This window comes from Zonotrichia albicollis, chromosome 31, assembly GCF_047830755.1.
Source record: "Zonotrichia albicollis isolate bZonAlb1 chromosome 31, bZonAlb1.hap1, whole genome shotgun sequence".
Lineage (NCBI taxonomy): Eukaryota > Metazoa > Chordata > Aves > Passeriformes > Passerellidae > Zonotrichia > Zonotrichia albicollis.
Genome location: NC_133849.1, coordinates 5,909,398 through 5,924,744, shown reverse-complemented (window position 1 = coordinate 5,924,744; position 15,347 = coordinate 5,909,398). Strand labels below are relative to the sequence as shown.

At 57.1% G+C, this 15,347-nt stretch overlaps 1 protein-coding gene across 3 annotated transcripts; it reads left to right on the top strand.

Moving 5' to 3' along the window:
- Nucleotides 1-2,166: 2,166 nt before the first annotated feature.
- LOC141725802 (uncharacterized) lies at nucleotides 2,167-15,291 on the top strand. 3 transcript variants are annotated; one of them, XM_074529831.1, is made up of 5 exons: nucleotides 2,167-2,629; nucleotides 3,376-4,156; nucleotides 10,781-11,755; nucleotides 12,237-13,241; nucleotides 13,701-15,291. In XM_074529831.1, the coding sequence occupies exons 3-5, from the start codon at nucleotides 10,865-10,867 to the stop codon at nucleotides 13,755-13,757; spliced, it is 1,953 nt and encodes a 650-aa protein (XP_074385932.1). In that variant the 5' UTR covers nucleotides 2,167-2,629; nucleotides 3,376-4,156; nucleotides 10,781-10,864; the 3' UTR covers nucleotides 13,758-15,291. The 3 variants fall into 3 exon arrangements, 2 of the variants coding, with proteins under 2 accessions (XP_074385932.1, XP_074385931.1); XR_012577438.1 differs by lacking the exon at nucleotides 3,376-4,156 and having other exon boundaries at nucleotides 2,168-2,629; nucleotides 13,701-13,830; nucleotides 14,245-15,291; XM_074529830.1 differs by lacking the exon at nucleotides 3,376-4,156 and having other exon boundaries at nucleotides 2,168-2,629.
- The last annotated feature ends 56 nt before the right edge of the window (nucleotides 15,292-15,347 follow it).

The following is a 15,347-nucleotide window of genomic DNA, read 5'->3' as shown; positions in this document are numbered from 1 at the left end:
GGGAACCCCCCCACACTCACCAGATCCCCCCAATCCATGGGATCCCCCACACTCACCGGACCCCCCCACACTCACCAGACCTCGCCCCCCACTTCGGCACCCCCCGGGCCCCCCCCCCCCATTGATTGAACCCCCCCAGAAACGCCCCCAGCCCCTCCCCCCTCGGCCCCTCCGAGCCCCCGGCCCGCGTTGGGCCCCGCCGGGGCCGGGCTGGCTCCACCCCCCGGGGCCCCCCCGAGCCCCCAGGACCCCCGAGCCCCCCCGGTGGGGCCGGGCTGGCTCCACCCCCCGGGGCCGCCGCTGAGCGGAGCCTTTCAATAAACGCCGATCGGTCTTGTAGCCGCGCCCACAGCGGGGCGGGGGCCGCGCAGGGCGGCCAATGGGGAGCGGGTGAGCGGGAGGGTTAGAAAGGACAATGAATGGGAGCGTGGGAAAAGGGGCGGGGCCCCGTGAGCACCGGCCAATGGAGAGCTGAGGAGGCGTGGCCTGGGATTGAGTGGGAAGGGGCCGGCAAGGAATGGGGCGTGGAAAGGGGGCGGGGCCCCGGGAGAGGCTGCCAATGGAGAGCGGAGGGGGCGTGGCCTGAGTTTGGGCGGGTAGGGGCCGGCAAGGAGTGGGGGTGAAATTACCCCGAAATTACCCCCAAAAAACCCAAATCCCCCCAAACTCCGGGGGAAATACTCCAAAAATACCCCAAAATTGCTCCCCTTCAAAAAAAAAAAATCGAAACTCCAGTCAGGGACCATACAATGACCCCAAATCCCCACAAAATTGCCCCACATCCAATCAGGGAGGCTCAAATTCATGTAGGAACGCCCAGATTTACTCGGGATGCTCAACACCCAGTCGGAACCACCTAAAATCTTCTCAGGACCCCTTAAAATCCCCCCCAGATTCCTGCAGGCCCCCCCCAAAATCCCCCTCAAATCCTCTCAGAGCCCCAATTCTCCATAGCGGCCCCCCCAAAATCTCCACAAACCCTCCAGGGCCCTCAATTCTCCCTCAGATTCCCTCTAATCCCCTCATATCCCCTCAGCACCCCCAAACCCCCGCACAACCCCCCTAAACTCCCTCAGGAGCCCCGGTTCTCCCTCAGGAACACCTAAAACCCGCTCAGGATCCCCATTTCCCCTCAGAACCCTCCAAAACCTCCCAGACCCCCTCAGGATTCCCCAAAATCCTTCATGACCCCTCAGGATTCCCAGATCCCCTCAGGACCCACAGTTATCCCTCAGGAACAACCAAAACCCCTCAGGATCCCCCACTTGTCCTCAGGACCCCAAATTCTCCCTCATGACATCCCAGTCCTCCTCAGATCCCCCCAAATCCCCTCAGGACCTCCCAAATCCCCTCAGGACCCTGCAAATCTCCTCAGGACCCCTCACATCACTTCAGAACGCCCCAGTCGCACTCAGAATCCCCCAAATTCCCTCAGGACCCCAAATTCTCCCTCAGGACTCCTACAAATCCCCTCAGAACCCCCAAATCCCCTCACGACCCCAGATTCTACCTTCGACCCTCCAAACCCCCTCAGGACTCCAATTTCTCGTCAGGACCCCAAATTCTCCCTCATGACACCCCGGCCCCCCTCAGATCCCCTCAAATCCCCTAAGGACCTCCCAAATCCCCTCAGGACCTCCCCAGTCCCCCTCAGAATCCCTGAAATCCCCTCAGGACGCTCGGTATCCCTCAGGACCCCACAAATCCCCTCAAGACTCCCCAAATCCCCTCAGAACCCCTCACATCACCTCAGGAACCCCCAGTCCCTTTCAGAATCCGACAAATCCCCTCAGAACCCCTCACATCCCCTCAGGAACCCCCCAGTCCCTTTCAGAATCCCACAAATCCCCTCACGACCCCGGATTCTCCCTCCGGACCCTCCAAACCCCCTCAGGACCCCCCAAATCCCCTCACATCTCCTCAGCCCTCCCCAGTCCCCTCATAATCCCCCCAACCCCCTTCTCACCGTCCCCCCCGCTCCCGGTGCTGACCGCGGTCGCTGTCGCCCATCCCGCGCTGCCGGGGGGGGTCCCGGGACTCTCTCGGCGCCCCCAAATTCCCGCCCTGTCCCCGCCCCCCGCGGCCTCAGCCCCGCTCCGCCGCCGCTGGGCCCCACCGGGACCACAATGCCCACAATGCACCGCGGCTCTGCCGGAAGCGGCCGCCCGACACCGCCGCGGGAGAGACTTCTGCCAGTACTATAGCCAGGCGCGGCTCCTGATTGCTCCGCGCGGCTTTTGGCGCTTCTCGCCAGAGGTCTCGCGAGAGAAGCAGGACGGCAATTTCAATGACGGCAACTCTGTGGGCTCCTAAATGCGGCCGGGAACGGCAGAATCCGCCTGGAAATGGCGAGATGGAGCCGAAATCCCCTGGGGATGGAGCCTAAACCCCCTAGGATGGAGCCAAAGCAGCCACCCATGCATTGGAGCGGTACCGGAAAGGGCGGGCGGTGACGTCACCTCGCCTGGGCCCGCCCCGCACTTCTTGGCGCTCTTCGCGCAGCGCCTCCGCCATTCCCGTGCGCGCCGCCAGGGGTGCTGTTCCTACGCCTGGACCGGCGCCTGTGCCGGGACTCGTTCGCCACCCGAGTGTCCCCAAGTTGTCCCCAGTGACAATGGAGGCCAAAGAGGTGCGACAGGAAAGGGGACACGGGGGGTACCCGGCCGGTAGCGGGGACAATGGGGGAGAAGGGACAGTGGGGGGTGGCGGGAGGGGACAGGGGGTCGCAAAGGGGACAGGCGGGAGTGTCGCCGTTACGGCGTGGCGACCTGGTTCGGAGTCCGGCACAGTGACCCAAAGCCCAGCGTCACTCGGTCCACATGCTACAGACACCAACGTGGTGGACAGCAAATGGCGTTTATTGGGGGGTGTCAGGGGTTTATAATGGCTTGGGCAGTCAGCGTCATTTCCTTCTGCTCTCGCCCGGCTGGGTGCGGCCAGGCACGGAGCAAGGGTCTGACTGCAGGGTGGGGGGGGGCTTCCTATCTAACCATACAGCCCGAATTCTTCCCCACGCTTGTCCCTGACTCTCCACATTTCCCCCCCCATCGTGATTAGTAAAAATCTTACAAAGCTATAAAATGTAGAGGTTACAAAATTTCATGGGTTAGTAGAATTAGTGTAAAATTGCAAGTGTGTTAGTAACTGGCACGCCTTAAAGTAATTGTCGGCACTCGAGAAACAAAATGTTAGCCGTTTCTAATGCCTTTTAACGAATAGCACCAGTTTGTTTAATATGCAAGGCCCGAAGATTAGGGTTAGTAGGATTATAGTGACTGGGCCTATTAGGGTAGGAATCAGGGTGATGAGCCATGGGTACTGGTTGAACCATGACTTGAACCAGCCCTGTTGAGCTTCTCTATCCACTTTTCTTAGGTTTCTCAGTTCGGTGATGGAGTCAATGACGACTCCGGTGTGGTCTGCATAAAAGCAGCATTCCTCTTTCAAGGCGGCGCACAGGCCTCCTTGCTGCATGTACAAGAGGTCCAGTCCTCGCCTGTTTTGGAGGACAACCTCTGAGAGTGAGGAAAGGGAAGAAATGGATTTCTCGATCCTCTGCAAGTCCTCGTCGACAGTCATCTGCAGTTGTGCCAGTCCCTGATGTTGTGTTGCAAGGGCCGAGATGCCTGTGGCAGCGCCGGTAGCTCCTAAACCGAGGAGCATTGCGATGGTGATGCCTGTTAGCACTTCTCGTTTGTGGAGCCGGTCGGGTTCCTCGAACAAGCGGTACACCTCTTCTTCCTGGCGATACAGGACTCGGGGGACAATTAGAACTTGGACACAAAAGTCAGTAGAATTATTAAATTTGTCAAGGAGTACACATGGGCTTACCCCGGATCGTTGACAGACCCACATTCCCGATGCAGCTGGGATCACCCACCGGAACTTCCCTCCCTTAAGTCTGACAAATTCCCGGCAGGCGTTGCCCATCTGCTTTGCCAAGGTTGCATTGCCAAAGCATTTGCCCTGGCCCACAACCTGACTTAGGGCAGTGCCTCTCTGGGGCCTGTCCCGTCTGCATTGGCGTGGATTGTCTGACTTTGAGAAGATGAATGGGAGATCGAAGGCAACACCTTCGTAAAAAGGGGGTTGTGCCTCATAGCATAACCAGCATCACTCTGTGAGGTTCGGGTTGGATGTGTTTAACGATAAGAAGGTAGCATTTAACACGCTTAAGAATGGATTGGAGAGGGATGGTTTGGCTAAGAGATCGGATGGGGAGGCTAGTTTCGACATCTGTGTTTTGTGGCTAGAACTGCCCTTAGCTGCGATCCCCTTCCTGGGTCTACTCATTGCAAGAATCGGATTGGGTCCGACTGATTTGGATATTGGAGCTGGGAGTCTGACAATTTGTACGTTTGCCCAGATGTAGCGACGAGTGAGATGAACATACGCTGTCCACACTTTGCCCGTGGCCCAGCCATCATGGGTTGGCTGCAGGATTGTCATCAGCCTGTGCAGGTGTGCTCTTTCCAGCCTCCGGGCGCAAGTGCATACCCCTCCCTATCGTATTTTGGTTCGATGCAGCCGTGCGGAGTATACTTAATTTGCAGGAACTTATCAGGCTGTTGTGGTGTCCATCTATTGCTTACCACAATAGTTTCACACCCCCAATATCCACAATATCCATACCCTGGATACTTACAATAACTTTTCCCTGGGTTGGAAGCAGGGCACCAGTAGATCCCAAACACTGTTGTCTCCTGAAATCTGGGGTGCCCTGTATGCAAGGGAAAAATGTCGTTTAATCTGAACTCGAAAGATGGGGTGTCGGCTGTGACAATTTCTTTGATGGCCCCCTCACCTGAGAGATGGCATAGAACCCACCTGAATGGCTGGTGAGGGTAATGTTTTGTGTCTGCCTGTCCTCCGCCTGCTAACCCTAGAAACAAGATCACACAGAGATACCGTTGTTGCTTTGATTTTGATGGTGCGAGCTTCTCAGGTGATGTCTGGTCGCTCGATGGCCTCTCTCTTTCCCAGTAGTGGGGCATATGGGTTGCGGGGGCGTCCAAAGATCCAGTCCTGCAAACAAAGTCTCACAATTCTCATGAATTTCTCTTTGAAGGTCTGGTTTAATAGATTTGAGTGGACACCATTTAACGTCCCCATCCTTTTTAACGGCCGCATACCCCCGCCCCGTGAGCACTAGTCTCCAGCCCTGTTCCCACTCCCCTAGTTCGTTTTTGATCACAACCCGTGGGCCTTCCTCTAGTGCTCGAGTGGCCCAGTGTCTCTGGGCTGGACTGTTTGTTTCATCCCCCCTAGGGAATGGATTTAATACTAGCAGCACGGTTGCCAGTATGCCCGCCTGGTCACTCGGGGAATGGCATTGGTGAAGCCTTCTGCCTTTGCTAATACTTCCAGCTTAATTTTCAGAGTCTGGTTTGCTCTTTCGACGATGGCTTGTCCGGTGCTGTTGTGTGGGATGCCATGCACCAAGGCAATGTTCCATTTTGAGACGAATGCTTGGACCGTCTTTGAGATGAAGTTTGAGCCATTGTCTCTTTTGATTTGTTTTGGCACTCCAAGCCATGCCATGGCTGTCAGCCAATGTTGGATGGTCGCTTTGGAATCAGTCTTGAGATGCTGTGTGGCCACAGTCATGCTGCTGTACATATCTACAGTAACTGTGAGCCACGCTCGGGGTCTCAACAGCTGGCATTGTGTAAAGTCTGTCTGCCATATTTCAGAGGCTTTGAGGCCTCTGGGGTTGACGCCACTCGACCACAGTGGTGACTTCTGGCAGTGGGGGCACGTGGCGACGACGTGCTTTGCGTCCGCGGTAGAAATCCCGCACTTTTTCGCAAGCGCTTTAGCTCAAATGTGAAAGGATTCGTGCAACTGACGAGCTTCTTTCAGTGTCCATACGCCCTTTGTGGCGGCGTCAGCCTCGTCGTTGCCAATTTGGTAGAATCCTTTGATCGGGTCATGGCTGTTGACGTGGATGACTGATATGGTGCCTTTCCGTGAATAGAGTGCTTCCTCCAGCATCGTTGCCACTGTGGACACTGACACACCTTGTCCGGACATGGCTAGGCAGAGCTTGGCCACAAATATGGAGTCAGTCACAACGTCAAGGTGTTCTTCTGGGAACAGTCCGCACGCTAGCACTACGGCTGCTGCTTCAAGCTGTTGGGTCGAAAGCGTGGGGTCGGTTGTCTTGACACGTTGCCACTGTTCTGACTGCCATACTGCCGCTGCGGTGCAGGTCTGCGATGATGCGTCCGTGAAGACGGTTGGTCCCGCCCGCGGTCGGTCGATTACCTTTGGTGGGAGGTCAAGGTCGATGACCGCGAGCAGCTGAGTCCAAGGGGGTTTTACTGAGTAGCGAATCTCTCCTCCAAAGCCTGCAAGGGCCATGGCTAGATATTCAGATATTGTTGACTGCATGGAGAGCTGTTTGCAAAAGGGCAAGTATACCTTGGAAGGCTCGATGCTCAGATGTCTTAGGGCGAGTTTCCTGCCTTTCATGATGAGGCTGCTGAGGCACTCGACTCCCAGGGAAAAGGCACGTGGCGGTTTCCCCAAAACCACCCATAGTATTGGTTGGGCCTTGTCAGGGGGTCCGTGGGCTAAGGCTCCCCCTCCCCCCTTTTTTGTAAAGTGGACATACAGATCAACTGGAGCACTTGAGTCCCATCTGGTGAGCACGCTCTCTCACATCTGACGTTCGATGAAGTTGAGCGAGCTTATTGCTCCCGGTGTCAGGGTTTTCTGCTCCCATGGGTTCTTCCCTTTCAAGAGGTCATTTAGAGGGTCCATGACCTCAGGAGGAATCAGGACGATGTTGCGGAGCCACTGTAAGGACCCTACCAGCTGCTGCACGTCGTGGAGCGTCTTGATGTCCCAGCGGGTTTTCATTTGGGGAGGAGTTACGTAGGAGCTTGTGATTCCCACTCCTAGGAAGGTCACGCACGGTCCCTTTTTTAATTTCACTACCTCGAAGCCATTTGTCTTTAAGGTCTCGGAGATGGTTGATACCGGCTGGTCCACTTGTCTTGTTGATGGCGTGGCGATCAGGACGTCGTCCATGTACTGCACGATGGTCACTGTTGGATTGCTCTGCCGGACTGGTGCTAGTGCTAGTGCTAGTGCCACTGTGATCTGGCAGATGGTGGGGGAGTTGACCATCCCTTGTGGAAGCATCCTCCATTGGAAACGTAGGTTGGGCCGCTGGCTATTTGGGAAGACGATGGAGAAGGCGAAATGCTCCTCGTCGTCTTCGTGCAGGGGAATAGAAAGGAAGCAGTCTTTGATGTCGAGCACTGCACAGGGTTGTCCTCTCGGTATCATCGAGTTCATGGGCAGCGAAGTTTGCATGGGGCCCATAGGCTGGATTCTCTTGTTCACTTCCCGCAGGTCGTGCAGGAGATGAAAGCCTTCACCAGACCATTTAGGTATTACGAAGATCGGGGTATTCCATGGGCTGGTGGAGGGTTCTATATGATTCTTGTGTAACTCACGGCTAACTAGCTCAAGGAGAGCAGTCATTCGAGGCTTGGACAAGGGCCACTGCTCGATCCACACCGGATCGACTGATTTCCAAGTCAGCTAGATGGGCAATGGCGGGTATGCGACAGTGGCCCTTAGAATAAATTTGTCACCCTAACGTCCAGCAGGGCTAGGGCATCCCTCCCCAACAAGGGTGGGCAATCTGACATAACATATGTAACGAGGGTGATAGTTCTTCCTGGTCTTCTCGCGGTGCAGAGGGTTATTGCTACTGGTTGGGTGCTTTTGCGGGCTCGAGACAGCCCTCCAACTCCGCCCACCATGGGGGCTTCTTCTAGCTTCCATGGTAGAGGCCAGTGTATGTCTGGGATGACGGTGACATCTGATCCTGTGTCCACCCAAAGGGGAAGGCAGATGGCCGAGTCATCGGAGCTGTTGTGGAGACGACACACTGCCCACACGATCAGTGGGTGCTTGCCCACCTTCGCGGCGAAGGCCACCCATGGGTCTCGTTCCCACGCTTTCATGGCCAAAGCCACCCAGGGGCCTCGCCCCCAGGGAGCGGTTCTTGGTATTCCTGAGGTGCAGATGGGTTTGATTGAGCCATTGGCTGGGCAACAAAGTTGGTCATTCCCTGAGGGGGTGGTGGTGGGCATGAGAGCCCTGTGCCCCATTGGGGATTGCTGTAGCTGGGCCGCTGCATGTTCCAGGTGGGAGGAGGCTGGATACGGCCCGGCTGCCCCCTCCCTCTCCCGTTTCCCTGAGGCCTGGATCTGCATTCCTTAGCTAAATGCCCCTTCCTTCCACATGCCCAGCATGGTCCCCTAAGTCTCTCCTGGCCTGGTGGAGCAGCTGCTGGTGGGCGTCCTGGCTGGGGGCAGTTTACTGCCACGTGGCCAGCCTGGCCACACTTAAGGCATGCCATCACACTGGTTATTGCAGTGTGAACTGCTGCTTGGATGGGAGCCAGGTGTTCTTCCTTTGTAACGTGCCTGATCATGGTTGCTGTATTAGACCCAGGTGGCAGTGACCTTAAAATGTCCTTGGTGGCTGAGTTGCATTGCTGGCGTAGGCAGTCTGCTAGCACGGGACCCTTCGCCTCTGAGGGTAACGCAGAGGAATCTAATGCTGCCTGAAGGTGGTCCACAAACTGAGTGAAGCTCTCACTCTCACTCTGCTAAATTTATAGTGGACCATGGCGATGGTCTGGCTATTACTTTGGAAGGAACATGGATGGCTTCTCGGGCAGCATGGGTTGTGGTCATAACCTCATAGGCCGGCAGGCCCTCAGCCTGCGCCTGGGGGGTGATCATAGTGGGGTCTGTGCCCATTAGCCTCTGTATGCTGGAGCCGTGCAGTGGATGGTCAGCTCTGGCTACCAAAGCTAGCTGCTTTACACAGTTGTCCTCCCATTCCTGTTTAAAAACGATCATCCCCGCCCCGTCGAAAATCAGCCTGCAAGTCTGCTTAATATCAAAAGGTAGCATGTCATCTCCTCCAAAAACGCTGTCAATTAGTGTGGAAACCATGGCAGAATTAATTCCCCTGTGTGCAATCGCTTTAATAATTGCCTGTACGTCTTTCGGGTTTACCGGGGAATAGGTCCGTTGGTTTTTGCCTGCCCCCCCCCCCCCCAGACCGGAAACACCAGTGTCGCTGACGGAGCCCATTCTGCACACGCTATTTTTATATTCCACCAGTCTGTAAGCGGGGTTCAATCTTTCTCTGATAACCCCTTCACCCACGTGGGAGTGCTCTGGCTAGTGACCTTATATGCCGCTGCTCTCTTTCTATTAAAGCTAGAATCCGAGTTGGAACCCCCTGATCTCCTCTTGAGCTTGGAGCTCAAGTCCGAGTCCGAGCCAGAAGTCAACTGGCCGGACGTTTCCGGGCTGCTGTGCTGTTTTCTCAGGCTCCAACCCCGCCCCTTCCTGTGGGGGTCGGGCCATTCCCTCTCCCTGGGGTCCCCCCGCCTCCTGCTGGGGGAGGTCCTTGCCCTATAAGGACCTAATGTGAACTGAGCGCTCTGATTGGTCTTACGCTCCTCCGCGGGGGCTGCCCCTCCTCCCCACTCGCCCGCGCATGCGTTGTTAAGCAGGCTGACTGCATTTCCGCCCCCCGCCTCCTCCTTTCTGCCCTGAACACGCGGTTCGGCGCCATTTTCAAATGCATAGGGTGGGGGGGCGTTTGTATTGATCCCTACGGCGTCCGACCATCCGGCCGCGTTCCGCGCCTCCTCCGCGAGCCCCTGCCAAAAGGCCCGCGCATGTTCCCCCCCTCTGACGGTAAGTCGGTCTGCTCGGGGGAATCCGGCATTCGCGGTTCCGTGCCACCGATCTGATCAAAATCCTCCGCGGTCTGCGTTGCCGCGCCCACCCCCAGCTGCGGCGTGGCTAATAAACAAGTTTGCGCGGCTTTCCAGGTTTCTTGCTCTTGTCGAGCTTTTTACAGAGCCTGGCTAACTCTGCCCCACGATTTTAGGGCTTTCCCTGAGCCTGAGGACATGGTTTCCTCGGCCAGAGCCTTTGTACAATTATCCCAAGCCTCCGGATGGAGGATGTCTGTCGGGCTTTCTATGGCCGCAAGCTTAATCAGTCTCAGTAATGCAAGACAAAGGTCTTTAAGCTTACACTCAATGCCCCATTGCACATACATCTGACTTACGACCTTCGCTAAGGCCTCTATGCTCCTCGCTGGTCCAGGGGGTCCCCCCTGCTGCACTAGGCCAGCTGTGCAGCTGCCGGTCCCCTGTCCAGGCGAAATCCCGTTACCTGAGCTCCCACCCGGGTTTCGGCACCAGATGTCGCCATTACGGCATGGCAACCTGGTTCGGAGTCCGGCACGGTGACCCAAACCCCAGGATCACTCGGTCCATATGCTCCTGACACCAACGTGGTGGACAGCAAATGGTGTTTATTGGGGGGTGTCAGGGGTTTATAATGGCTTGGGCAGTCAGCGTCATTTCCTTCTGCTCACGTCCGGCTGGGTGTGGCCAGGCACGGAGCAAGGGTCTGACTGCAGGGTGGGCGGGGGCTTCCTATCTAACCGTACAGCCCGAGATCTTCGGCACGCTTGTCCCTGACTCTCCACACGGGAGTGGCAGGAAGGGGGCAGGTGACAGAGGGGTGGAAGGGGGGGTACGAGAGGAGGTGGTGAACGGGGGCAGTGGGGAACAGTGGGGGTGGCAGAGGGCACAAGGGGGTGACAAAGGGACAGAGGGAACAGCAGAGCCCTCCAGGGAGGGGACCCTGGGAGGGCACAGGGGCTACCCCAGGAGGCCACAAGTGCCACCAGGTCCCTGACACCTCCCCTGTCCCCTCCCCAGCTGTTCCTGGCCCTGCTGCAGCCACAGGTCACTGTGGTGGCCACCCTGGGTGAGCTGCTGGACACCCTGCCCACACGGGACGAGATGCCGCTCAGGTCCCTAGAGTACCTGCACTTGAAGCTGGTGGACTTCAGCGGGAAGCTCAGCGGCACCATGAAGTGCAATGATGACACCTGGTGGCACTGTGATGTCACCTCCAACAATGAAGCCCCTCCTGCCTCCCTGAGCCAGGCTCTGGCCGCCTATGATAACACCCCATGGACCACCTGGTTGCATGTGAAAATGGAGGCCTGGCACATGCTGGGGTCGGCGGATAAGCGGCTGGAGAACTGGGCTGAGCTGGCCAGGGCAGCCCCTGTGCTCCTCAGCATCTGCAGGGATTTGGCCGCCGAAGTGACCTCTCTGGAGGCCACTGCCTGGGCCAGGGAGCAGCCGGACGAGAATGCCTGGTTTTGGGCAGCTCAGAAAAACATGGTGGAGCTGGGTCAGGCCCGTGGCAAGGATGAGGAGGCCGAGGTTTTGGCCACGTGGGAAGCCCAGGTGAGGGAACAGGCCATGGTGGCTGCCAGCGTTGCAACAAGGGCCACCAAGGTGAGAGAGCGGGTGGAGGAGGCCCTGGGGCTGCTGGAGCGCTTGGTGGCCGCGTGTGACGAAGCCACCGTGTTCCCCCGGGAGCTGCTGCGCCTGCTCAGGGACATCGAGGCTACCCTGGAAGGGACAAATGAGGCGTCCCCTGATGTCCCCGAGGGCTTGGTGGCCAAGGTGGCTGTGGTTGAGCGGCTGTGGGAGGCCAACGCCCGCCTGGCCAAGGATCACCTGCTGGGGGCACTTCAAGACATCAAGTTCTATTTCACTATTGGTCCCGACCGCCACAATGCCTGTGGTGTGGCCGAGCGGTGCCAAAGAGCCATCGAGGATATCCCAAGGCTCCTTCAACCTCCGGAGCGTCCCCAGACCATCCCCAGAGTGTCCCAAGTGAGTGTGGAGCTCCAAGAAGTGTGGTTGGGGGGTAGGTGGAAGGGGGAGAGGCGGACAGAGTGGACACTGGTGGGGAGGGGGCAATTATTGGGGATGGAAGCCACATGGGGGTGGTGGGAGGGGACAGGGGGTCGCAAAGGGGACAGGAGGGAGTGGCTGGAAACGAGGGAGGTGACAGGGGAGGGGACACAAGGGAGGAGGGTGCAGTGGGGAATGGGGGGGACATAGTGGGGAGGGGGACACTGGGACTGGCGGTGGTGGCAAAGGGGACAGCAGTGGGAGCGGGGGGGTGGCAAAGTGGACAGCAAGAGGGCAGGGGCTGGGAGGGGCTATGAGGGGAGGGGCAGGGGGTGTCAGGGAGATCAAGAGGCTGACAAGGAGATGTACGAGACAAAGGGGAGCCCTGGGGGACAGGGGGCCAGCCCAAGAGGCTGTAAGTGCCACCAGGTCCCTGAAACCTCCCCTGTCCCCTCCCCAGTTGTCCCCAGCCCTGCTGCAGCCACAGGTCACCGTGGTGGCCACCCTGGGTGAGCTGCTGGACACCCTGCCCAGGTGGGACGAGATGCCGCTCAAGTCCCTAGAGTACCTGCACTTGAAGCTGGTGCACTTCTGCAGGAAGCTTGGGGGCACCACGGAGTTCATTGATGACACCTGGTGGCACCGCGATGTCACCTCAAACAATGAAGCCCGTCCCACCTCCCTGAGCCGAGCTCTGGCCGCCTACGAGAACACCCCATGGACCACTTGGGACTGTGTGAAAATGGAGGCCTGGCACTGGCTGGGGTCACTGGATAAGTGCCTGGAGAACAGCGCTGAGCTGGGCAGGAAGGCCACTGAGCTCCTCAACATCTGCAGGGATTTGGCCACTGAGGCAGCCACCAAGGCAGCCACCGCCACTGCCTGGGCCAGGGAGCTGCTGGCCCTGGCTGCCCGTTATGGGACAGCTCAGGAAAACATGGTGGAGCTGGGTCAGGCCCTGGGCAGGGAGGAGGGGGCCGAGGTGGTGGCCAGGTATGAAGCCCAGGTGAGGAGAGAGGCCAGGGTGGCTGCCAGCGAGGCAACAAGGGCCACCATGGTGAGACAGCGGCTGGAGGCGGCCCTGGGGCAGCTGGAGCGCTTGGTGGCCGCGTGTGACGAAGCCGCCACATTCCCCCAGGAGCTGCAGCGCAGGGTTGGGGACATCGTGGCTACCCTGGAGGGGACAAATGAGGCATCCCCCAATGTCCCCGAGGACTTGGTGGCCAACGTGGCTGAGGCAGAGCGGCTGTGGGAGGCCAATGCCCGCCTGGCCAAGGATCACCTGAGGGGGGTAGTTCAGGACATCACCAAGTTCTACTTCACTGGTGGTTGCACCAGCCCCAGCACCCGTGGGGTGGCCGAGCGGTGCCAAAGAGCCATCGAGGACATCCCAAGACTCCTTCGACCTCCGGAGTGTCCCCAGAGTGTCCCCAAGGTGTTCCTAATGAGCACGGAGCTCCAAAAGGTGTGACAGGGATGGGGAAAAAGGGGCAATGGGGGATGGGGGGAGGGGGGTGGCGGGAGAGGACGGAGTCACAAAGGGGATGGGGGGAGGAGCAGGAAGTGGGGAGGTGATGGGGGAAGGGAACATGGAGGGGGAGGGGCAGTGGGGGATGAGGAGACATGGGAGGGGAGGGACACAAGAGCTGGCTGGGGGTGGCAGAGGGAACAGCAGGGAGTGGCAGGGGCTTCAACTGTGGTGGCAGAGGATGGCACAGTGGAGAGCAGTGGGATCACTGAGGTGGCAGAGGGGACAGCAGGGGAGTGGCAGAGGGGATAGCAGTGGGCGCAGGGGGTGGCAGAGGGGACAAGACACCGACAAAGGGTCAGAGGGGACAAAGGGGAACCCGGGAGGGCACAGGGGCTGCCACAGGAGGCCACAAGTGCCACCACGTCACTGACACCTCCCCTGTTTCTTTACCAGCTGTCTTTGACCCTGCTGAAGCACAACGTTGCTAAGCCCTTCTGGCATCGCTATTAGAACTCCAATCTTGCTGACGCTCCCACCTCCCTGTGCCCGGCCCTGGCCACCTACGAGAATACCCCATGGACCATTGTTGGAGATTTTTTCAGAGATGGCTTAGAAGGCAGCTGTGAGGAGCAGATTCTCACAGCCTGTTTCTGTGAACAGCAGAGGTTCTCAAGTTATTTTTAATTACAAGTAAAAGTGACAAACATGAAGGCCTTGAGAGCCTTGCATATCAGAGTTCTCAGGCAGCTTTCTCATAACAAGTAGATGTTCTATCTTTGGCTGTTTTGAGAAAGCAAGAATAATTTTGAGAACCCAAATCTTAGTATAGAAAACATAAGGTGGAGTTGGTATTTTATCTCTGACCTATTGTGAGCTCAGATTTTGCAATATGCATGAACTTGATTAACACTGTTATAAAAAGTGCCTGATTCATTAATAAATCAGAGTGATGCTGATCAATGCAAGGTGGGTCTCTCCCTCCGGCTTCAATAGACCACGTGGGGTGAGAAGGGACCAGGTGACAATGGTGGCCAGCAAGTGGCACAGGTCGGTGTCCACGGAGGACAGCTGGGCCCAGCTGACCAGAGAGGCCATCAAGCATCACAGTGTTCTCCCGGGAGCTGCGGCGCGTGGCTGGGGAGATCACAGACACTATAAGGGGGATGGGGGAGCTGTGCTGCAATTTCCGCTTTGGCAGCCAAGGTGACCAAGGCTGAGTGGCTGTGGGTGGCCAGCAGCCTCCTGGCCAGGGACCACTTGGTGGAGGCATTTGGGGGCATTCACACCATCTTCAGGTGTGGTGACCCCGATGGCTCCATTGCCCGAGCGATGCCAAAGAGCTGCCAAGGACATCCCAAATCTGCTGCAAGGACAGTGGTGTCACCAATGTGAGGTCATCAGGGCAGTGACATCATCGGGGACGTGGCTGGCATCACCTGTCCTCTTCCCCCACCTCGCCATGTAGGATTTGAAACAAATATAGGAAATTTTCTGGGAATTTTCACTGAAATTGACCCAAATCCTGATGGCAATTCCCAGGGTGGTGTCACTGGGGACACTCAGGGACATTCTGGGGACACTCAGGGACAGGGGTGAATGAGTCCCCTCAAGACCTTTCAGCTTTTCACTGTGCCTGCAGCAGAGATGGGTTACAAATGACACTAACTGACTTCTGCATTTCTGTGTTGGCTTTTCCGCATTGTTATTAATCACCAGCAATTTGATTATGGAGGGGCTTTGACAGCTGGCCTGCAAGCAAAGCTGAGTTGAGAGAAGAAATAACAATTGATGGTTTTTGAATGTATCCATAGCAACGGAGACAACAAGGTCGTCAGCATGGAAGCGGATTAGAAAAGATGGATGAAAATTTTTGTTAGCTAGACTGTGTGCCTAAGTAGATGTGTAAATGTGCCTTATTAAATTTCTGTAGAACTTTTGCCAATTATATTGACACTAATTGCTTTGCACCAATTAATATCAAGCTTTGTTAAGAGTATATAAACTGGAGAACATGCACAATAAAAACCTTTATCTTCTTGGACCCTGATTACATGTGTGTGAGATACACACCCAACCTAATGGTGACATTTGATACTGATA

Bases quoted from the DNA above. Each gene is read 5' to 3' on its own strand.
- LOC141725802 (XM_074529830.1), top strand. The intron at 11,756-12,236 runs GTGAGTGTGGAG...TCCCCTCCCCAG, and splicing joins CCATCCCCAGAGTGTCCCAA to TTGTCCCCAGCCCTGCTGCA. The intron at 13,242-13,700 runs GTGTGACAGGGA...TTTCTTTACCAG, and splicing joins TGAGCACGGAGCTCCAAAAG to CTGTCTTTGACCCTGCTGAA.